Source organism: Pagrus pagrus (genome assembly GCF_965226575.1).
Source record: "Pagrus pagrus genome assembly, chromosome: 3".
Lineage (NCBI taxonomy): Eukaryota > Metazoa > Chordata > Actinopteri > Spariformes > Sparidae > Pagrus > Pagrus pagrus.
In genome coordinates, this window is record NC_140187.1 from 14,125,384 (window position 1) to 14,148,692 (window position 23,309).

The following is a 23,309-nucleotide window of genomic DNA, read 5'->3' on the forward strand; positions in this document are numbered from 1 at the left end:
TTAGTCCGTTGTCATTAAAGGGGACGGTTTTTTTAACTTGTGGTTTCAGGAAAGCCACACCACGTCCGAATGATAATGCCACTTAACAGTTCAGCTGGCCACAATTACAGGGCTTCAGGAGGAAACGTGTACCCAAAACTGGCACCAAGAATGCATCGTGTAGAATTAGCGACTGGAAATTATTGGATGTTTAATACAGCATGCATAGTTTTCTGGTGTAAGTCAGTGCGGTGAACCAGAGTGAAAGATGTTTTTTCCCTGACCAAGTTAAGTGTGGTCTTCTTTGACTTTTAATTATTGGATTGTGGCAGCTGTGTTTTGGTTAGACGATGAATGAGAGCAGAGCAAAATGACATAGTGTCGGCTTAATAAACATCCAGCAGCACATCTGGGCTGTTATTGATGTAGCGGGAGAAAAACAGCAGGGGGCAATGTTGAACTTGAGCTGATGCATGGTAGAGGAGACAGAAAGAAAGAAATATATGCTGTCAAATTAATGTCTCTTGTAGTTTTAAAGGTATTTAATGACTTCATCTGCTGTCTGTCATCTCAGTTTGGCTCGTCTGAAGATCTGACTTGCCATTGTCATAAATCTCATCTCTGCTCTTGTCTATACAAAGCCATCCTGAAATAATGTGCATTGTTGCTCTCATACCTCTCATATTTATTTACAAATTCATACAGACATGAAGCAACAGACTAATCCTCAAGATGTCATTGTTTGCCTCATCTGATTACTTCTGGCATGTAAAGTGAGCTCGCTTCATGATCTCTGCTCATGTTTGCCTGCAAAATACTATACCTGTCAATACACAGCACAGAGACAGCAGTCTGGCAGAAAGGCATTATAAGGAAACCTTAGAGCTGAAGTACTTACACAATGACCTGAGCTGCAGAGGTAATGCTTGCATAAAACATTTTTAAATGCATCTTAGGGGTTCTCATGATATCTGACTCCAGGAGAATATCCATGTGAAACCCATGAGGAGTTTTAGGGTCCATAAAATAACTTTTATAATAACTCATGCGAACTTGGGTGAGCATATTTCATCAGATCATCTGTTTCACTTGAACTTCTGCCAGATAGCCTTGTGACGCTGCCTGCCGGGAAATTTGTCTTGTACAGTTTATTTGTAAGGCACCTTTCAACAACAAGCAATTCAAAGTGCTGCACAGAGGACACAAAAGACATAGAGACAAGCTATGTAAGGAACAATGGGCAATTTAAATGAAGCACATGAATAAGGTGCACCCAATAACACATTTTCATTTCTTTAATGTCAATACCTGCTAAATTTCAGGTGCACTAGTGAGACCAATGGAAATTTTAGTCGCACCTTTTTAAGGTGCATGTGAGACCAAAACAGTGCAGTGCAAGATATAAATAAATAGTCCCAAATTTAAGTAGATAAAACACAGTGGCAAACAAACAGAGAAGTCTCCTAACAGACCAGCAGACCTGACCCTTAAAAAGACATTTAAAGGGTCGGTTATACTGGAGGTCAAAGGTGACTATGAGTTTCCTGTGAAAGAGTGTGAAGTAAATTATCAGTTCCAGTCAGTTTGTTAGTCAGACAAGATGTTGTCATGAACCGTCCTGCAGCCACATGTGCAGGTCAGTCACAGAGAAACCCTCGTTTGAATGAAACCTCTGACTCAAATACATCTCATGCAGCCTCTAACCAATCCCCATCTTTATAGCACCTGGTAAATGAAAGCAGCTGTGAGGACTGTAGGGAATGCAAGAAGGAATGAACTCTAGCAAAAGCACATTATTAGACCAGCAGGCTTTTAGATCAGGGTCCTAAAAGGAAACAGGTTGGGCTATCTTCGGCATCCCCCCTCCTCCTCGTCTTCGATGAATGCCGCAATTTTCCGGCCCGTGACCCCCGGAGATAATATCAGAGGTCCGGTGGTTTTTGTTGGCCCCTCGTGGTCTACCCAGACATTAGCCCAGTCCTCCTGGGAGCAGTGGCTGTCGTGCTTATCGCAGGAAGTCACACAATACAGCAGAGGAATGTAAACCCAGAGCTGTGCTGCAGATGAACGTGCAGAAACACAATCAAGATTATTTTTTTGTTTTTAATTCTTTACCTGATTGCTTTGGAACAGAGTGTCTACTACAGGGACATACACGTTTTTACCCATTTTACAGATGTGTTTTTGTTATATGTTTCACTTACAAGAAGACATAACAGCGCTGAGCAATTGGGCCCTTACCCGTAACTCTGAGGTTTGTTATCCTCATAGAACAATGCACAGAAACTCCACCTTCATACATGCATGAGAGTGAAGATTAGAAACATATTCTCCATTAAGCCACTCAAATCTTGTGATCAATTTAGTTAGAAGATTACTACCGAAACAATTAGTCACGCCCAGTAAATTTATGGCATTTGCTCTATGAAACAGCATCTTGTTTCCGGCAGGTTGATGCTAAAGTTTTGGTTTCAGGCGACCTGGACCACCTCTGTGATACCACACCACAGGAAACCCTGAATACGCTGCAGTAAAATACAAACCGCTAACTACACCCTCTAAAATAAGTATGCTGCCTAATTAGGATAGCTGTTTCCCAGCCCTTTCCAGTTGTTATGCTTAGCTAAGCTAACAGGCTGCTTGTGGTAGCTTCATATTTACCCGAAATGTCAAACTATCTTCTATTTGAATTACTATATTCAAAAGAATAACTGACAGACTACTACTGATAATGAAATTAATGATTGGTTATAATTTTCACAGCATAAACTGTGAAAAAGATTTAGATATGATGCTAGCATTAGGCTGTAAAGATGTTTGCTGTGCCTGTGGCCAAACCACAGAGGTTCAGACCAGTCAGCATCCTGTGAGGAACTACTGGCAGCTACAGGTGTGTTTTAGGTGTGACCAGAGTTCATGCTAGACTGTTTTTTTTTTTAACCCCAACTTGGCGAATAATTTTACAGAATGCAGAAATATACACATGTGAGCAAAATATTGATCACCACAGACACAACATTAAGCAAGACCCATAAAAAGAAAAAGTCCCTAGATCTTTGTAAAAAAAAAAAACAGACGTGTTTCTAGTGTTGCACAGTTAAACTTCTCCTGCCACTCTGGGTTAAAACATCTTTAGTTGTTTTGGCTGATATAGCATCTTCCATTTCTTGATGAGCTGGAGCTTGACACTTTTCTGTGGTCTTCCTGGCAAGGTTTAACTTCAACTTCATAAGCTTCGCCTTTGACATTTTGGACTTGTATTCACTACTGTCAAGCAAAAGTGCCTGGTTGTAGCTGGAGCATGTGCTATTTGAATTTCATACCATGCTTGGGCCCATGTCCATATGTATTATTTCAGGCAGAAATCACTACAGTGCACTTGGGTGTGCTGGGATGAAGTGCTTGTGTGGTGAAATTTTAAAAAAGTGCACAGCATATGCTGGCTAACGTAAACACTGGGTGGTGACGACAGCGAGAAAAGTTACTGTTCATTCAAAAACAACAATGCTGCTATAGCATCAGTGATGTCAATCAGAACTGGAGAGTTGTTCTTCATTGAAAGTAAAGCAAAGAACGACACTGAAGGCATTTCTCCATGTACACGATGTTTTCACTCTTCTCTCTACTGCCTTCAAGAGTTTGATTTACCAACTTGTTGGCTGGTGGTGCTCTTCGTTGATCTGATTGTTAGCTGATCGTAGACAGTGATAGACAGATGGTTTTTGCCCTTTTCCAATCAGTTTCCAAAGATGACTTCTCTGATTAGTTGTGTAACAAACCATCTGGCTCATAAGGTTAGGAATCCTCATGTTGGTTCTCCCAAAGTCCTAATATTTGTTTATCTTTTGCCAAGAGGACTCTTATGCAACATATTTTATAAATCTGAAAATCCACCACATGGTGAAATAGTCCTTTGTGATTCTCCCTACATGGGTTTGACCCCGAACATTGGCCTTTGACTCTGACCTGGAGCATAAGTTGGGAAGGCATAAGATATCTTTTTGGAAAACGTGCTGACCCCCCAAAGGCTCAGGTCAAGGAGAAGAAACCTGGTATCTGATGTTCACGGGAAGGCGGCTCCAGCTCTAGTTTCACTCCTTAGGATGTGTCTGATCGCTCTGCTGGAGGTTCTTCTTGGTGATGGAGTGATGGATGGGTGAGGGTGCGGGTGATGTTAAATTAAATGCACCCTGGAGTCAGGTGAAGGTGCAGCCTCAATCCAATCCCTGACACACTCATGTCCTCAGAGGTCATTGAGTTGAACATACTGAGAAAAAAAAAACGTTTTATGGCTGGGAATGTTCCTGTTTTGAAATGAGCTTATACTAGTACAAACATTAGTGTAGCATAGAGATATAGGGATTAGAGGGGCTTCCATGTTGCAACTGCATATTAACAACATCTGGTTTATCTCTCTTCTCTGGAACATAAATGTGACATAAGATGCTAATGCAATACAAACTCCCAGAAAGCACTTATCAAAGGTACATTTCCATATTAAAGCCTGCTAATGACAGTCTTTTCTGTCCTCTAAACAAGATTTGGCTAAACTTCATACCTGACTGAAATCCTGTTATTTGCAAAATGCTATTTTATCGCTACACGGTAAAACCCCCCGCTGCTGCCTTACGTTATTCTCCTCCTGACCTGTAGCAATTCAACATTCCTGCTTGCTTACTGGGCAGAAAGACTTGCGGAGAATGATGAGCATGACACTGACCCTGCTCAGACCCCTGCTCAAGCCGCCACACAGGTGTGTGGCCCCAGGGGGGGAAGAGGGGGAGATAGACGTCCTCACGCACACACTCACGTTGCAGCTCTCACCACAGGATCCCTCAGGGTCTTTAATCCTGCCCTTGACTTCAGGTCACATTCTGCTCAGTCACCATCACTTGTCTGCTTCAGTCTGGTTGTCTTCTGCATAATTTCCTTCAAACCTGCTGTTATTATGATACTTATTTTGCAAGATAAATGAACTGTACTGAAAGGCAGACACACTCTGTCACCCCAGGACCCAAACTCATTAAATCAAGAGATTCTGATGTAATGCCCAAACAGAAATCGTTGAGCCTTGAAAATTGGTTCTTTAGCTGCAATTTATCTTGTCTTGCTAAAGAATTAGGAATTATATTTCATAGAATAATAAAATTAATTCTCGATGTTAAAGGTCACATTTCATTGCATACTGTATGCGCTTTAAGTTTAAAGACACTTGGCAACAGAAAGAGTGCAGTTTTGTTGGTGTGACCATTTCCAGATGTTATAAACTGAGAGAGAGATCGTTTAATTGGCTGGTTAAACGCCGGCATCGCAATGTACCAAAATTTGCTTGAGGGGGCAAAACGTTCTATAAAGCAATTTTCCTTGCATTCGTACTCTTCCTCTTTACAGTAATTCTCCTCTTTTATGGACATGGGGAAAGTTTACAAGCTGATTAGTGCCAAGTGAATGCTCCCTCCTAATTTTCTCCATGGCTTTCAGTTTTCAGTCCAAGATTCCTTCTGCTGGCATGGCAAATGAAACGGCCCTGTGTCGTCAAGTCTAAAACTCCTCTCTGAGCATAATCTCTTCTGACAAACCTCCATATGAATGAAATTTAACGTTAATGCAGGCAATGTGGAGCCGTGTCCTGAAACTGCAGTGTAAAACGGAACAATACAAGACGCATTACTCCTTTCATTTTCAATTTTAATATTTCCTCATTTCGGAGAGGCTCAAATTATGGTATATATGCTGTCAGCACCGCTATCTGACCTGAGTCATTATGTGTAGTTTGGGAACTGAGGGGAAAGATTTTATCTGGTGAAGTTGATGACAGCTTTGGCTGGAGATCTGCAGATGGAAATGAAAAGGAAAACTGACTTCGTGTGGATTTTTGGAGGTTGTGCAGCAGTGACAAATGTTTCGTCCTGGTTCATGTTGGAGGAAATTTACAGGTTAGAGGTGGTTTGGACAACATGTCACTGCTGCATATTTCCGCCTGTCCCTCTCAATTTATTACATAATTCATTTTCATCTAATTTTGGATGTATTACGCATTTTTCCTTGACCATTTTCCTTGGTGTTGGACGGAAACAACACACAGTTTCCTGCAGTAACTCTCATGAATTTCCATGCTCTTGAGCCCTTTCCACACTTCCAAATTGATGGAAAACATTTGAAACCTAATCAAACTAACATGAAAAGGAAGATGCATTTTTTCTTAATCTTGGCTGCTCAAGAAAAGCTCCGTGCTGTTTTCACCAAAACACTAAACTTTTTAAACACGTGTGACAGTTTTACCACAACACTTCTTTGTTCTTTGCAAATTCTGCTTCAGCTTGTGGTTTGAACGACTGCAGGATTAACTCTGTCCTTGTTTCTCCTCATCAGATGTGAACGAATGTGAGGAGACCAATGGAGGCTGTGAGGCTCTCTGCTGCAACACCATTGGAAGTTTCTACTGCAGGTGTCCTCCTGGACTGAAACTGAATGAAGATGGCAAAACCTGTCAAGGTGAGTCCTTTACTATTTCGTTAGTTGTGGCGTTGGGTTGTATATGAATTTAATATCAATATCAGTAAGGAAACCAAGTTTATAGAGGCAATTCAAAGTTGTAAAGAAATAGTTTAAAATGTACACATTCAAAGAACATAAAAAACTAGAATGGCACTCCTTAGAATGCATACCTCTGCCAACTCCAACAGCCAACTAAATATGCCTCAATGTCTGCATCAAGATCCTTGCATTATAAAGAAGAAAATAAAATGTGGAAAAATGCCCACTCACAATGTGAAAGAAAGTGAAAAAAAATCCACACCAAAAGTTAATGGGGTCCTTCATCCAAGTTTAGTGGACATCAGTTTTTTTTTTGTGTAATCCTGCTGATAAACCTAAAAAAAAAAAAAACGAACAAACTGACAAGCGTGAAAACACAACCTCTTTGGAGGAGGTGACAAAACCTAAAACAAACAAGCAATTTGTTAAAGATTAAAAAGAAGAAGCATTTAGCAATAATACTGATATTGTGTGTTGTAGTTATTACAGTGTACAGCTAAAGTGTCGTAAACAACCTTTCTGATTGAGCTGAACATGTTTTTCCATCTGCTGGATCATCAAACCCTTACTTCTATGCTCAGTATACTCTTGAGTTTGAACAACTGATCAGGGGATGGCAATGTCAGTCAGTTAGACGTTGGTCCGCTACTTTATATTTCAGACTGAAATATTTTAACAACTAATAGACATATTAGCTTGAACCTTGGGTTAGTCCAATGAGTTTGGTGAAACTCTGAAACGCCACCATGAGGTTGACATTTGAGTGATACGTTGCTACAACTTTTGGATGTTTTTCCATCAGACATTTTCGTTCCTTTATTCTGTTTTTTTTTTTGCCTGTGTTTGTGTTGACATATACGGATGTTTGTTGTAATTTTTATTTGAGGATCAGTGATGTAGACTGCAGGACCCGATCATTTTACTAGATGATAATAAGGTTTCCTGACTCAGACTGTCTGTTGAAGAAAGTACAGCTACTAGTCTATCATGAGGCCCAGTGTCTGTGAACCACAGCTCACCAAAACTGAGCTTCTGCTCAATATTTTCCCATGAGATTTCTTTTTGCTCCATCATAGTTTGATGTCTCTGATTAGGGAAATCTCTGCGAGTGGTTGGTTTAATCAGAATAATGATTCCTCTGTGCAGCCGCCAAGCCCAGAGGAAAGACGCTGGAGCGCTCTGCAGTTCGGCTGTCTGCTGGAGGAACCAGTGAGAGATCTGATCCAGGTCACGGTTATTAGGAGAGTTGATGGGAACGTTGTCACAGCTGGCTTTCATAGCTCTCTGCCCTCCGCCACTGATGTATGTTGGAGGAAAACAGCGACCTGCAGCATTAATGTCGTAATTGTCTGTAATTGGCTCTAGTTTTAACAGAGGTAAAAGAAGCTGGATGGATGTTGTGGATGTTTAAGTGAGCGCTGCATGTGTGTCGCTGCGTCTGCAGAAAGTGATCAGCTGTCGGTGGGAGGGCTGCAGAGTCTAAGCCCGCATGAGTCCAGATGAGAGACAAGGTCCATTTATTTAGCTGTTAAGAATGAATGGTTTGAGGGAATTGGATCGCGCACGACCACAGTAATGCTTTTAGGGAATCCTGTCTTTGGCAACATGATATCATTTTTTTTTTAATGAAAGACATCTGCTGCAGGATGTTAATATGCCAATACTGCTGGCATTGACAAGAAACGAACAAATACATCTTTTGTTCAGTTCTAAAAAAAACAAAACAATCCTGAATATCAATTTTATCCCTTGTGGAGAGTTACCTCTATGAATACATTTCAATTTTGTTTGTGCATTTATTAATTTTAAGCAGCACTGAAAAAAATGGCACAGATCAAAGAGAAAGAGTCCAACAGTATCTGAGGTCAGCTCAGTGCGGCAGTGTCAACATTTTAGCCGTCATGCCAAATGAACTTTACTGCTCAAGTCAATGCGAGCATGAAGGTGGGTGTAATGGTCTGCCAGTGTTTGGCACCTGTCTTAATAGCGAGCTCTAGGAGTGCGTGAGTAGCCTTCTCCAACATCAACAGGTATTCACTGCTCGTGTCGTGTGAGAGGATCATTGCTCGCGAAGATTTTTTTTCACTGTTGCTAGGTTCTCTTCTGGGAATTTTCTGGTGTTTTATTCACCTTTTATTTTTTGGCAAGGAGTCTTACAGTTATGGCTCTGAGCCTATCATCTGTCTTCCATGCTTGAGCGGGCTGCTTTCCTGCTCACCTGGCTGCCATCGATGTCCACACGATTCTGAAGTCCGCACAAATATGCATTTTATGTGCGATGTGAGCAGAGTTGTTAATATCTTTGTGTGTCGTGTCCCAAAAACGATCAGTGTCAGTTTCTGCTGTTCTGTCTGAGCTTAAGTACTTCTCAGATGCTTGTTGCCTGATGTAATGACTCTACAGGTGTGTGTTACAGGAGCTTTAACGGTGCATTACTAGAAGAATGGTCATAAGAAGAGAAGCGTTATATGTAATTGTATCCTGCCATTTCTGCTCAAATCAGGGCAGTGATGCTGACCATGAATATGCTTTGCTCTATATAAGCTCTATAAATTGCTGTCGTGGTCTTGCCGCTGTGTTTCTGTGCATGTGTTGGCAACAGATAAGAGAGCTCCTGAATAGACGATTTCACAGCACGGCTCATTCCTTTCTCAGATGTTTGGATTAAAAATACTGAATCTGACTTCTGGCACTTATCAAATTTGGCTTAGCTTTGGTGGCAGTTTTTTTTTTAAACATGTCAATATCAAAAGAGAAATACAGACAGCACATTTTTAGTCTTTTCACATTCTTCAGTCTGGTACACCTGAGTGATGTGCACTCATAAATCTCACTTTTTTTCACATGACATTCTTTGAAGAAACAGTAAAATACAGTGGCTCAGTTGCAAAATGTAGTAAATCATTGATCAGTCACTGTTGGCTGGTAAAATGCAGTTACTTGTGCTGGATGTACCTTTGGTGGTTTGGTTTAGGCAGAGGGGGAGACAGAGAGGAGAGAGGGGAGGATCTTTAATGTGATGGACATTTAGTAGATGGGAGGGTGGAAGAGAGGTGCAGATGGAGAGAAAAATCAGGAGGCAGAGTGGATAAGAAGTAGTTACATCAGACCAGGATTCAGCACCTGGAGAACTACTTTTATTGCTAATATGCTTAAAAAAATAACTTTTAGACAATTTTGAATTTTTTTAAGGCATTTTGTTTCACTTTCCATCATGGCTTTGTCATCAGGATGCTGGATTTCCTTTTTTGTATTAATTGAAGCAACAGCATTTCTGACATCAGCTGCAAACTATCCGTACAATTACTATAGAAGGATTTGCTACAGGCCACACTGTTACCATGGATACTACGGCCACAATGTTGGCTACCTGGCTGAAGGTAAGTGATAATATCACAGCCGAAATACTAATGAAGCTGCTCTAGTTTTCCATCCTCGTGAAGAAAATGTATTTATTCAAGTGTTTAAACAACGAAGTGAGTAAAGCTGTAATTTTATTTTACAATAAATTAATAAAAACTTGGAAATGCAACTATAAATTAATTTTTTTTCCCCTCAGAACAAAAGTTCATGTAACAGATTTTCAGAAAATGATTGGTTGCACAAATCTTCAACATTTTCATATACAGTAGTACTTACTGGATAAATAGGGAGTTATATACTGTAGTCAGAGAATTTGTTTGTGCCTCTCCACAGCCAGACTGGCTAATCAGTTACGCTGATAATGTGTCTGCTGTCTGGCACTGCCCAGATAACGTAGTCTCTGATCAGAGCAGAGGATGTTGGCTTTTATCAACAGAGATTAGAGCACATGAAAACATGAACTATGAATCATGAGAGACGCTTTGTAATGCTTACACAAACAGGACTCATAACCAGATACACTCTGGACAGATTGTGCCAATATTATTATGATTGAATATTTCTTTTCATGTTTGGCAGAACTGCAGCGCTCGGGGATAAATGCACAAGATGAAACATGTTTTACATTTATTGTGAGCCCAATGCTGATAATCCTCCCGGTCTGCTGTGTTAGTTAGATGTCTTTCTTGGAGATAAATCAACAGTGCTCAGAAATAATTTATCTTCTGCGCACAATAAACAAATCACCTTTTTCGGAAACGGACCAAAATTATTTTTCCATGAAGAGGACACCGTGCTGTAGGTGGCTGCGGGCAGAGAATTAATGCACCCTCTGTGAAAGCCAACGACTGCTGAGGCTTTGGCTCCGAGCACGGAGGGGATCATGTTCTGGAGGCTGGAGGGGATTCACTGACTGTTCGCTGCAGTCGACAGAGGAACAGCAGCTCCACAGCGCTGGACCCATTTCATGAAAAACCAAACCAGAGGACGGCATGCAGCATGGATGGAAAAACGAAAGGACGGCTTCTGCCAGCTTTCCTGGACTGAGTGGAGCTGAATGAAGTTTGGCAGCAGAGACAAGGAAGAGAGAAGAGGAAAGTTTAGAAGCTCATTTCTGCCCCAAACACTACATTTGAAGAAGTCGTGGGATATTATTAGTTGATGGGTTCAGCTGCAGGATATTTCTATAATTTTGCAATCGTGGGCAGGCTTTACTGGAACCCTTAAGCGAGTAGATCTGAATCCCTTTATGCTCAGACATTTTTGTTCTTATCCTTATCCTGTCCTTGTTGTTATTCTTAGGAGAATCTGTGTTTCATGTATCATATTAACCAGTAAAATGTCATAATTTACAACACTGCTTCAACCAGCAGGTTCTATAACATCATGATGACATGTTGTGGGTCTTGTAAAAACCTGAATTATGGGTAGATCAAACTGTTTGTGCGTACTTTGGGAACATGAAGACAGTGATGTGGTGGAGTGTAATGTGCACTTCCAACTTCCATGCTGCCTTCATCCCACACAATTTCTCCCGACTAAGTAATTCAGACCCTCTGAGACACAGTTAGCCACTAGCTGGTGAACATAGCAGAACATTTAGCAGCTAAAGAGTCAGATATTTCCCTGGTGGAGACCAAATACAGAGCTCAAAGATGATTGATAATTGTTCTTCTTCCACAATGGACAAAAAACCCACCAACATCTGGCTTTTGCCTTCAGTGTGAAAGGGTACAATTAACATTCATACCTGGCTGAAGTGACTCTGCAGTAGTCACAGGTATTTGTTGGCGCCAGCTCTGATCAGCAGTGATTGAGTTGAGCGTTGAGTTTGAAAGATAGACTCACTGAAGTAAAAGAAGTAACCACTGTAACATTGTCACTGGCCTCCATGATATACATGCCAATTGTGCTGTAAAAATGTATTGGAGTAACATTAACCAGGTGGGCAGAAACACAGTGCCAAATATGTGCTTATATTGCTCCAGATTAGCTGAATGTGCAACTCTTTTACAACAATGTTGTATGCCACGCAACTGAAACATCCGTTCACAACCAAATTTTGTTTCACAGATCATAACATAAATGAAAAAAACTCATTATTTTAAAGAAATAGGGGAAAAAAAGTCAAATTAAATGCAAAAAAAATAGAAAAACAATTTAAAATATCAGCAGTAACTAAAAGTAAAATTTCATTTTAGTTATTGCAAGTATAAACGTTGTTTTGACACATTTGGCTGTTAAAAAATATACAGCACAGTAACATCATGACACATTATAACTGTATCTATTTTTTTCACCCTGTTGTTCTTGGCTGTCCCAGCTCACATTGAGTGAGAGGCAGGGTTCACCGTGCAGGTCGCCAGTCTATCACAGGGCTGACACATAAACGCAGACAACATATGATACTTATAATCACGTCTATGGGAACTAACCAGCATGTCTTCAAATTGTGGGAGGAAACCGCACTGAGAGGCGAGATATAAAGTCGACTGTATACATGTGAAGTTATTCTTCCCACTGAGGGTACAAGACTGTCTGTTTGTTTTATGAAGGGAAGGGATTTATAGTGTGATGAATGTCGAGCAATTGTTTAAGAGGTTTATTTATGCTGAACTCTTTAATGCATTGTTTACAACACAGTGCCCGAAGACTAACTGTGTGGTCTGTGGTGTGACACTCAACGGTTCAAGAGTTATGTGTACTAAAAACACTGAAAAAAATTAAGACAAGCATGTAAAAGTAAAATTCTCCTTCAGTAAATTGAGTTTTTAAAACCAGCTTTTTTCACAGGAATTCCTCTGAATTCTTGAAATAGTTTCTTTCTGAAAATAGGTGCCTGGAGTCAAGACTGTACTGAACAACACATTTCTCAAACAGACATTTAACTTGGCGCTGACTAATAGTCCTTTATGATGTGTTAGCTGTTTTTACAGACCTCATTCAGCAGCCAAGAGACTTCCACACACACCTTTTTAATATGTCACACTTGTTTCAGTCAGCAACACTTCCAGTAACTCCACTCTGCTAATTTTATTTAATGTTGAGGCAAACAGGTAACTTGTCACCGGCCTGGAGGTGAGGCGAGTTCGACTTCATGTCCTAATTTTCCTGACGATGATGGCGACAGACGGGCTGCTAGCAGAAGTCCAAACAGAGCTGGGCTTCATAAATCAGCTCAGATCTCACAGGGGGTCCGCTGTGGAACTCAGAAAACAATTTATAAGTCTTTGACCCCTAAAATAAGGCATTTTTAGAAATTTGGTCAGCCATGTTTTGGCCACCACCACTTACTCAGATGAAGAACCCCCTTCTTTTATTTGTTTATAATCTAAACGCTCGGCTGAGAGGAATGTGTGTGTTTTGCATCCTCCGATTTAAGTTTCCATATGTTCGCTGCACCCAAGGGACGTCGACAAGAAGCAAAGGAATTTAAATTTGGGTTTAAATGTTCAGTAGTTGTTCCCACATGGGGGATTTGTTTGTTTGAGCTGCAATGCACTTGTGGAATACTTTCCCTTCTCATCCATCATCCTCTTTCTTCTCGTAGTACATCTTTATCCTAAGACCTGCATTAAATTCCTCCCTCGGCTTGGCAGCTCATCTGGGCTTTATTCTTGTGACCATTTTTTTTGCCGTAATGAGAGGATTTAGTCAAATTGTGCTCATTTCTCTCCCGTCTCTCCACTTCTGCCTGCTTCTGTCTGTCTCTTTTCTCCTTCCTTCTCTCCAGATATTGATGAGTGCCAGGTCCATAATGGAGGCTGCCAGCACAGATGTGTTAACACCAGGGGCTCCTACTACTGTGAATGCCATCCCGGCTCTCGCTTGCATGTGGATGGTCGCACCTGTCTCGGTAAGGAACATCGCAGCTTTGTGAAAAATGCTCACACACTGAGATCCACACACTTAATACAGCTAACAGGGACAGCATCGAGTGACAGAATTGACTACAGCATGATTCGAGGTCTCATCCTTCCTTTAATCCCATCAGAAACGGAGTATAAAGGCTCTTCTTTGTAATGTGGCCCCACAAAACTCGCACACAATGAAACACTGACTCTTTCGTTCTTTAGGTCTGTCATTTTCTGGTTATTATTTCATTGAAGGTTGGCCACATATGTTTTTTGACATGGGCACTTCATCATGCAAACCACATTCATGCTGTTGCACTATATGACCCCTTTGATTCTGACAAAAAGCCCTATTGTGAGATGAATCGAATAACATTTGATGGTAACCACACTGAGTACAGTTTGTGCGTCTTCATTCCCCTCAGTAGACAAACTGTTGAAAGACATTTTCGAAGCAGTTTTCTGTGAGTGAATCAAACCCAACTTATCCTGGAGAATATCTGAACCAAGGCTGCAACCAACTACTATTTTCAACATCCAATAACAGTGTTTGCCGCAGGATTTCATGAGACTATTCCTCTACTGTGGCACAATTTAGATTTAAATGCATCAATCTGGTTCACGAGAAAACAATAAAATAAAACACTGAGCCTTGGTTCTGCTGCCTTGTCGTTAGTCCAATCCTAAAAATTCAGTGCTGTATATTATACAGCTTTGGCTACACAATTTTAACAAAAGCCTATAGACTATAGTCAATAGTCAGTTCATTGCTTTCCATCGTGCATTAGTCCAGAGGCGAGGGGGCTTGACTGACTGGGGGTGAAAGATACTTTGCTGAAGCAACAGCCCAAAACGTTAGAGATCATTAATTCCATTATGAGAAGTGAAAAATATTTTCAGATCATTAACTATAAACTAAAGTATGCCAAATTAGACTTTAGCCGCCTGCCAGATTCTAGGTCATTAATGGGAAACACTGATTAACCTGCTGATTACTTTCTCGATTATTTGTTGGCGCATAGAATCTCTGAAAGTTGTGAAAAATGGTCACCGCAGTTTCCTTTCATTAAATGGCTTGTTTTCTTTTACCAACTGTCTGGACCCAGAAGATATTCACTTTGTGATCACACAGGACAGAGTAAAGCAGAAAAACCCTCACAGTTGAGACATTTTTGCTTGAAAAACTTACACATTAGAATATTTGCTGATCAGGTCTCTCCCATCTCTCTGTCCTTGATTTCCCATCTTTGTTTGTACACATACATTGTAGTATTACAGTATCAACACTTAGAATAAAGCCCAATACCTTGACTGTATTCAATCTTGAAACAGGTACAGGTATTCATTTTTCTGACCCTGTTCTCAGGACTTAGAAACTGCCTTTTTCCATATCGGATATTAGCATTAGTTCCTACCTTTTGGAACAAGAAATAACAAAATCTGAGGCATGACATCCATGGTCGCTGGCTGGAGTCAGATTTGGTGACGTTGTGGCTATATGGCATGTGTTGTAAACATTTGGCAACCAAGAGGCTCCAATGTTCGCAACTAAAGATTTATCTTTGTTATTTGTTTATCTTCGTCTATCTTTGCCGTCCACTCTTAGCCAAAGTGGCTTCTTTTCAGCAAAACCTACATAGTATCACTCCATCTGCTGAAGAGGAAGATTGCATGATTTGATCTAAAGCAAAGATAAAGTTCAGAAAATCTATGCATAATCAGAGATTCACCATCTGTACATCGTTTAAGTGCTTATAATTAAACAAAGATACTCAAACTGTGTGAGGATTTATCAGTTTGGTTGACTTTGGTCTCGTATCTCTTGTTATTCCAGTCTTTTCTTCCAATAAATTCAGCTTGTATGTTATCGAACACTGCTTAAATATCCTCCTGTCACTTTTGACCTTTGCAATGTTGACGCAGTACCTGTATGTTGCTCCTGTCATGCCAGATACATGAAATTTGGCTTTTTCCAGAAATAGCTGATGGAGAAATGAGTATAAACCTGGCACCGGTGTGCAGTCAGGAATGTATACAGAGTGTCCTGACATTTAGAGTGGAAGTCTTTGTGTTTCTTGGCTTCATGAAGCAAATGTGGTTTGATTGTCTTATAGAGCGAGACACTGTAGTTGGGACCCGACTGTCCCTGAGAGGCTCTCGTGTGTGACAGCTGTTGCATGAAGAAATGACTGATTGCAGTAATAATCATAGAGCACATCTGGGCTGACTCCCAGGTGAAGCTTATCTGCAAGGCTGCATATCCGTCTGCTGACACTCGTGTTAAGACTGTGCCGAGGAAAGCTTCAAAATGAGTCCATGTTCACAAATAGATCCCATGCTGAAAGCTTGATTTCTACACAACAAGTGAATACAAGTTTCTTATTCTCAAATGACCGCATACATACTGGATAAAATACAACACATACCAATCAGCAGAGAGTCATAGGGAGAAAAAGAAGAGCAGATGTCCTCAAATCAATTCAGCCTCTGCTCTTATCCAGCTCTTGATCTGCCGGCAGAGGTCAGATGTATCCCACACACTTAGCGTGTGGCTGAATAATATTTGAGCTGGAAAGCCCTCCGCGGTTTGACGTGTACTTGTGATGGATGGATCTTGACTCCAGCCTTCGAGTATGAAAACACTGTCTTTGAGAACGCCGGGCTGCTCGACCTCTACCTGTTGTTTTCTCTGAAGGGATCGAGTCCAGGCCGTCTGCCGGGGTTTCGTCTGTTGATACAAAGAAGAGAAATGCAGACAGGGAAGATGATTGAGCTGATTGTGCCCTCGATCTCATCAGCTGATGAGCGTTGTCCTCAATAGAGGTCCTGGCAGACAAATCTCTGTGATTTTTGGCCCTTTTTTGGTGTTGGATCTCTCGTGGCTCAGAGCATAGCAGTTCTCTGAGGTATTTTCTGAACACCAGAAAGTTGGAATGACAGTACAGCGGTCGTGACCCCTCTGAGAAATATTCCTGTAGATGTGACCCTGCAGTCAAATCAAAAGACAGAAAGACTAACATGAAGCTGCAGTTAATTAGTTTTCTCCTTCCCTGTGACTGCCCCTCTTTCTGTCAATTTATTTAAATGTGGTAGAAGGCGTTTTGAAAGCCACATTATGTAACTTTTATACCTTAAAATAACAGCTTAATGGTACGGTGTCTTGAAAATAGGGTGAATGGTGTCTCTATCACTTGTTTCTGCACTATGTAACTTCAGTGAGAGGTTTTTATTTATTTTTTTTGATAAACCAATCACAGATTTTAAAAGAATGTATCAACGGGTTCAACCCCACCTCCTACCAAGACTTCTTTTCTCAGAGTTGCTCTAACATTTTTCCTTAATCACTCTGAAGATAGGACTCCTCGTTAGTAGTTTTTATGCTAAGTTAGAAACTCTCTGAGAGAATTATCAGGATGTTTGTGAACATAGGTCCTGGGATTTGTATTTAGGGCAGTGGTGTTGCACTTATACGTTCGTACTGATGCCAATATGACCTACATAAGCAAACAAGACCATCAATGAGAAGATGGCTATTTCGATATAGTTATTTAATTTTTTTTGTTATGTGGGTTATAGGTTATGTGTTACCACTTTGAGTTTCCTTGGCCTTTTGTCATGCCACTAATTTTCTTTTTTCCTTTTTCCTCTTTTTCAGCCGTCCATTCTTGTGCCATCAGCAATGGAGGATGTGAACACTACTGTGTGCAGCAGTCTGCCGCTCATTTCCGCTGTCGCTGCAAGCCAAACTACGTGCTGGCAGAGGATGGAAAGCACTGTAAACGTGAGTACCCGACCCCTTTTGTAAGGCGATGCTAAATACACATCAACACACGTCATGAGACAGAAAGGAGGAAGAATAAATGCGTGACTATGGAGAGACTGCCAATAAAACCGAGTACTTTGGAAAATTATGAAGATGTGATTGTGAAGATTGATCATAACATTAAAAACACATTGCATACATCAGCTGCCAGTTGTAATTCTCTGCCCGGATGTCTGTGCTAGAGCATTCATGGGATGAGACATTCAATTGAAGTGAATCACAGCATCTCTTCATTGTTTTCTTGTTTTGATATACTTACTTCTTTTAATCTCTCCAATCTCTGAGGCAGGGCTGTTGAGTACAGTCCTCTGGGGGGTGGCAAATTATACATATATGTATTTTAAATTACTGTCTTTCAGATGCTTTTACTTTGTAATTGTTGGCTGTGAACAGCTTCCTCTAATTTTTGCAGAACTGAAGGTTCTCAGCCCCAGATGCCGGACAGGCTTACACATGTCAAACACAAACATGCAGCTATGCAGAGAGAACAATAAAGACGTGATGTGGAGGTGCAGGGTGGCAGTGTGGATTTAACGTTCTCCACATGCTCTGCCTTTACATCAGTCAGTTTTTACAGTTTTCCACCCTACTGTGCCAGAAGTGTTCCCCACTTGACTGACACTGTTGGATTAATGTATATTTGTCTCTGTTTCCTGTGGTGCAGTGCAGAATCCCTGCGCGGATCAGAATGGAGGCTGCATGCACGAGTGTCGGGTTGATGGTGGCAGAGCTCACTGCGACTGTAAAGTTGGTTACATCCTGGCAGAAGATGGGAAAACCTGTGAAGGTAAAATTTACCGGCAGCAACTGTAATGGTATGTTTTTAATGCAGCTCAGATGAAGTGTTCAGCGGGAAGAAAATATAAGGAGATACATATTAAAGATGGCATGCAAAACAATCTAGCCTCAGCTGCTCTGGAGCTGTTGTTCATATCAGCTCATCTTTTTTCTGTGAATTAAGTTCAAGGCACTAACAACGGTTACTTTTCAAACTCAGCGGCATCTTAATGATGCTCATGTGCTGCTTGAACAGATGGATTTAAACGCATTGACAAGCCAGTGGCCTTAAACACACATCACAGCATCGTGCCCGACAAGGAGTAATAATGAATGTGTTCCTCCTGATGTGTTTCCAACACAGCCGATCAGAGCTGGAGCCGATAAACACTGTGACTAATGCAGAGTCATTTGACACAGGAGTCAATGTAGATTATACACATTCACATTGACAACAAAAGCCAGATGTTAGCAGGTGCTACTGGATTTTTTGTCCAATGTGTTTTGTCCAGTGTGTCAGTCAGCATGTTCAAATTTTCTGAGCACTTTGAGATTTTCTCATCCAAGTTGGCTCAAAAGTCAAGTTTGAAGATTAGGAACAGCAGAGAAATAGAAATCTTATTCTTCCATGTCAACTGGGCAAAGATCGTGATACATTTGAACGCCCCAGAACAGCTGCTAAATGTTCCTGTTCTTGATGAAACAACTTTAGCTTTTAAGAAATAGAAGTTAAAGAAGATACATAATTTGCAAGCCAGTGTCTGAGTTAAAAGTATGTGAAAGACGGTTTGCAGGTGCAGGAATGGATGTGATTTTTGCGACGTGGTGGATGTGAATGAACCTGTGCAACTCTATTTTATGTTTTTTTTTTGTTACAGATATCGATGAGTGCAACACCGAAGAGGCCAACTGTGCTCACGGCTGCCACAACACACTGGGCTCCTACGCCTGTGTGTGTAACACTGCCTATGAACTGGGATCTGATGGAAAACAGTGTTACAGTCAGTTTAATGTCTTTATATTATTACATGAATAGAAACATTCGATTTATTTCAGTCCTGTAACACGTATCTCGCTGTGTAAAGGAATTGAGATGGAGATCGTGAACAGCTGCGAGAACAACAACGGAGGCTGCTCGCACCACTGCCAACATTCAACCGGTGGGCCTGTTTGCTCCTGTAACCATGGTTACAGACTGGACGACGACCTTAAAACCTGCGTTGGTAAGAAACTGAGATTTACTTGCACTGATTTAAAAAACATGATTATAACAGATTATAAGGCATACTCATGAGTAACACCAACACAACAACTGAATTATTAGAGTTGTGTGTGTGTGTGGACTTCATGATTAGTTCTGATTGAGGTTTGGTGCTGATGGTCATCTCCTTTTTGGATCTAGTTCTGAGTTTATGATATACCTGAAGTCTGTTCTATCATCAGTTGAATCAACAACTCTCTAAGAGAGTTTCAACAAAATACCCTTTGTGAAGGCAGGATCTATTACAGGACTGTTGTAGACTGCATTAGGTTTTTCTAGCCCGACCAAATAAACTGGTAACTGAGTGTGTATTTGATAAAAGAGTCAAAAGGATTTAGATGTGGAGTCTGTAATTGTGGTGAATAAATTGGTCAAACACAGGAGTCTGAGCAGGGAGGCCGGGGATCCATTAATTTGTGAAACCAAAAGTCAATGCTGACTTCATGTTTGGACATCTGTTGTACTTGGTTAGATATGGTTGGCCACTGACGCCTCAGTTTTAACATCTGTCTTGATAAAATACCTTTATTTAGCACAATCCTGAATGTAAGAGGTTGTTACATTGATAATATTGCGCAGTAGAAGTCCCTGTGCCTCCCTGTAAAATATACTATAGCTACGTAAGCATGAATACTAATAATAAAGAAGCGATTGACAAATTGACTTATTACTGCAGAGGAAAGCTGTTAATGTAGGTGATCAGTGGATACAACCTGTAGCAAAGTAAACAGTAAAACTGTAGTAAAGTTAAGCAGGACTCAATATGTGCAGAAACACATGCAAACATGCAGAAAACAATCTATTTTTTAAAATATTGTTTCAGCTGGTGAAAGGTCCACTGTGTATGATTTAGTGAGATTTGGAAATCCTCCTTTATGTTGGCATCCAAAAACATGAAAAAACAAAATGAAATGAAAACCTAATAATGAATATTTTATTCAGTTTCTGCCAATAGATTTTCCTAAATCTTGAACACTGGACCTAAAATCATCTGTTGGGACTTTGGGAGATCTGAGGAACCAAAACGCTCTTTTGGTTTGCTTCTCTTGAACTTTTGGCTTTCGAATACAGGAGTGAACATTTACTGAGCCAAACTTCTGAAAGGAAAAGTTCAAATTCAGTAATCTTATCCTCCGCTTGTAACTTTGACCTTAATTGGCTGTTAAATCTGTACAATATTCATGATCTCATAAAAGGTTAGTGTCAGTGAGCAGGGGAGCATATCACTGTACTCGGTTCATGATTTCTGCCTTCCTGCTTGTTGTGTTTGGCAGACGTGGACGAGTGTGGAGAGCAGAGCTCCTGCTGCGAGCAGGACTGCACCAACTACCCTGGAGGTTATGAATGCTACTGCTCAGCAGGGTACAGACTCAACTCGGACGGATGTAGCTGTGATGGTATGTTTAGCCAAATGCGGATGCCACTCACACTCTTTAATGAGATGGATTATTAACTTCTGTTGAATCTGGGAGAGTGCCAGTTTGACGTCAACATGCACAATAGTTTTTTTTGTGTTTTAGTTTAACATGTAAAGTGAAAGCTGTTCGGTTTCTCTACTTCTCTTGTTGTCGCAACAGTGTTTAAAGTCTGTGTTTGTGTCTGTGTTGTTCAGATGTAGATGAGTGTCTGGCTACTAATGGCGGTTGTGATCACACATGCCAGAACAGCGCGGGTTCCTTCCAGTGTTTCTGCCGCCGGGGTTTCCGTCTGGATGAGGACCGGCAATCCTGCATCCGTGAGTATCAGCAATCACGTTAAAGAGAGCGGGCGAGCAGAAAACACACTTGGCAAACTGTTGTCGTACTGCAAAAAACATCCTGTGTACTGAGTCATTCAGTCTAGACTGCGACTGTTAATAAGAGTGTGTTTTTGTAGATTTTTTTCACTTGTTGTAGAAAACAGATGGATTTTAAGACACAAAATGAAATGACACACAGCGTACATTATTCATACGGTGTGTAATTTACTTCCTCACAGCACTTGAAGATGCGATTGAGGCCCTGTCCAGCAGCGGTCCCATCGAGCTGCCTCTCATTCGCCCCCAGCTCACCTTGATGCAGGACTACAGCCAACCCCTGGAGCGCTATGACGACTATGAAGACGACGAGGGGGAGCTGAGGGCCGAGAGCAACCTGGCAGAGAAATTTGGTGATTCCCCCTCCCTTAAAAAACCATTAACCGCTCATTATCATTAACAGGAACCTGTATCTGATTACCTGAGCTGTCTGACAGACTCATTGACTGCAGGCAGGAACAGACCACACGGTGGGGGTTAATTACTGCTCCCAGACTGTTGGTACATACTGTAACACCACAGCTTCTCTGGCAGGAATGCTGAGGCTTATACGTCCTGGCAGCCACACAGAGCCTGTAACAGGAAGTCAGAGGCTCTGCTTTGTGTCGCCAAAAGTCGATGGACTGTTTTGACAGCAGCAGAAGTTGAACGTTTTATGTCGCTTCATTGAAAGATGACAAGAGTAACGCCTGCGAAACAAATGTTGCCTTCTTTTGACCTGATGAATATTCCACTGGGATCAAAACATCGTCCATTAAGATACTTTTGTGGTTTTCAATAGTTTTTTTTCCTCATCGATGCCAATTTCCAATAGCTTTTCACCTTCATTTGGTGTAACAAATCAAATGAAGCTTCACTGAAAGTTGTTATAATTTCTGTCAGTACTAGCACATTCATAACCTCTGTCATCTGGAGAAGATCCAATATCATGTCCGCCTGAGAGGCATCTACTTCATTTTGTGGTCAAATGTCGAATGGATGTTGTCGTTAAGGTTAAAGATCAGTGCCAGCTTGAGTCTTATTCATTAACCTTCTGTTTCCAGTGTGTTTGGATGACACTTTCGGCAACGACTGCAGTTTGACGTGCGACGACTGTTCTAACGGCGGAAAATGTAATCCGTGGAAAACTGGCTGCGACTGCCCCGATGGGTGGATCGGCATCGTCTGCAACCAGAGTGAGTCTCCTCACACACAGATACGCACACATACGTATCCTGTCACTGCTGTATCAAATAATAAAGTCAGTCTGGACAATTGAGCGGTGATTGCAGTGATTTTTTTTTTTCATTCTCATAGCATGCTCCGAGGGATTCTTTGGTAAAAACTGCTCCTTCCCCTGTAAATGTAAAAATGGTGCCAGCTGTGATCCCGTCTCTGGAAGCTGCCGCTGTCCGCCCGGGGTCAGTGGAGACTTGTGCCAGGATGGTGAGTTGTATCCCTTTGTCCAAGAAAATAAGTGTTTTCTCCTTCATTTCCCACCACGACATGATCTCAGAATGTCAAAATGGCTCCTGTGTGCAGGCTGTCCTAAGGGCTTCTATGGGAAGCAGTGCAACAAGAAGTGTAATTGTGCCAATAACGGGCGCTGCCACCGAACCTACGGAGCCTGTCTGTGTGATCCTGGACTCTACGGACGCTTCTGCCACCTCCGTAAGTCCCACTGTCCTAATATTACCAGACTCTTACATTACCAGACTTTTTGCCACAACTATCAGGTGGATGAATAAGAAAAGAAGTGCTCACTAATACAGATTAAAACAAATGTGTGAGCAAAATATGAGAGAAAAAGGCCTTTTTTGTGCATAGAAAACATTGTAGATCTCTGATTTCGACTGGTACAAAATGGGAGCACAAGCTGAAGTGTTGTATTTTATTTTTTTGTTGTCAGTGTGAAAGCATTAAATGACAGACTCACTTTAA

General features: G+C 41.1%; 1 protein-coding gene across 1 annotated transcript in view; it reads left to right on the top strand.

The window, feature by feature from the left end:
* megf6b (multiple EGF-like-domains 6b) overlaps positions 1–23,309 on the top strand; it is a 66,232-nt gene that overhangs the window by 28,943 nt on the left and 13,980 nt on the right. Inside the window, exons 5-16 of the mRNA XM_084349213.1 lie at positions 6,352–6,474; positions 13,613–13,735; positions 17,389–17,514; positions 18,221–18,343; positions 19,212–19,334; positions 19,419–19,556; positions 20,869–20,991; positions 21,207–21,329; positions 21,572–21,742; positions 22,433–22,564; positions 22,686–22,814; positions 22,911–23,039. Coding sequence (XP_084205339.1) covers positions 6,352–6,474; positions 13,613–13,735; positions 17,389–17,514; positions 18,221–18,343; positions 19,212–19,334; positions 19,419–19,556; positions 20,869–20,991; positions 21,207–21,329; positions 21,572–21,742; positions 22,433–22,564; positions 22,686–22,814; positions 22,911–23,039 — 1,563 coding nt within the window. The remainder of the gene's footprint in view (positions 1–6,351; positions 6,475–13,612; positions 13,736–17,388; positions 17,515–18,220; positions 18,344–19,211; positions 19,335–19,418; positions 19,557–20,868; positions 20,992–21,206; positions 21,330–21,571; positions 21,743–22,432; positions 22,565–22,685; positions 22,815–22,910; positions 23,040–23,309) is intronic.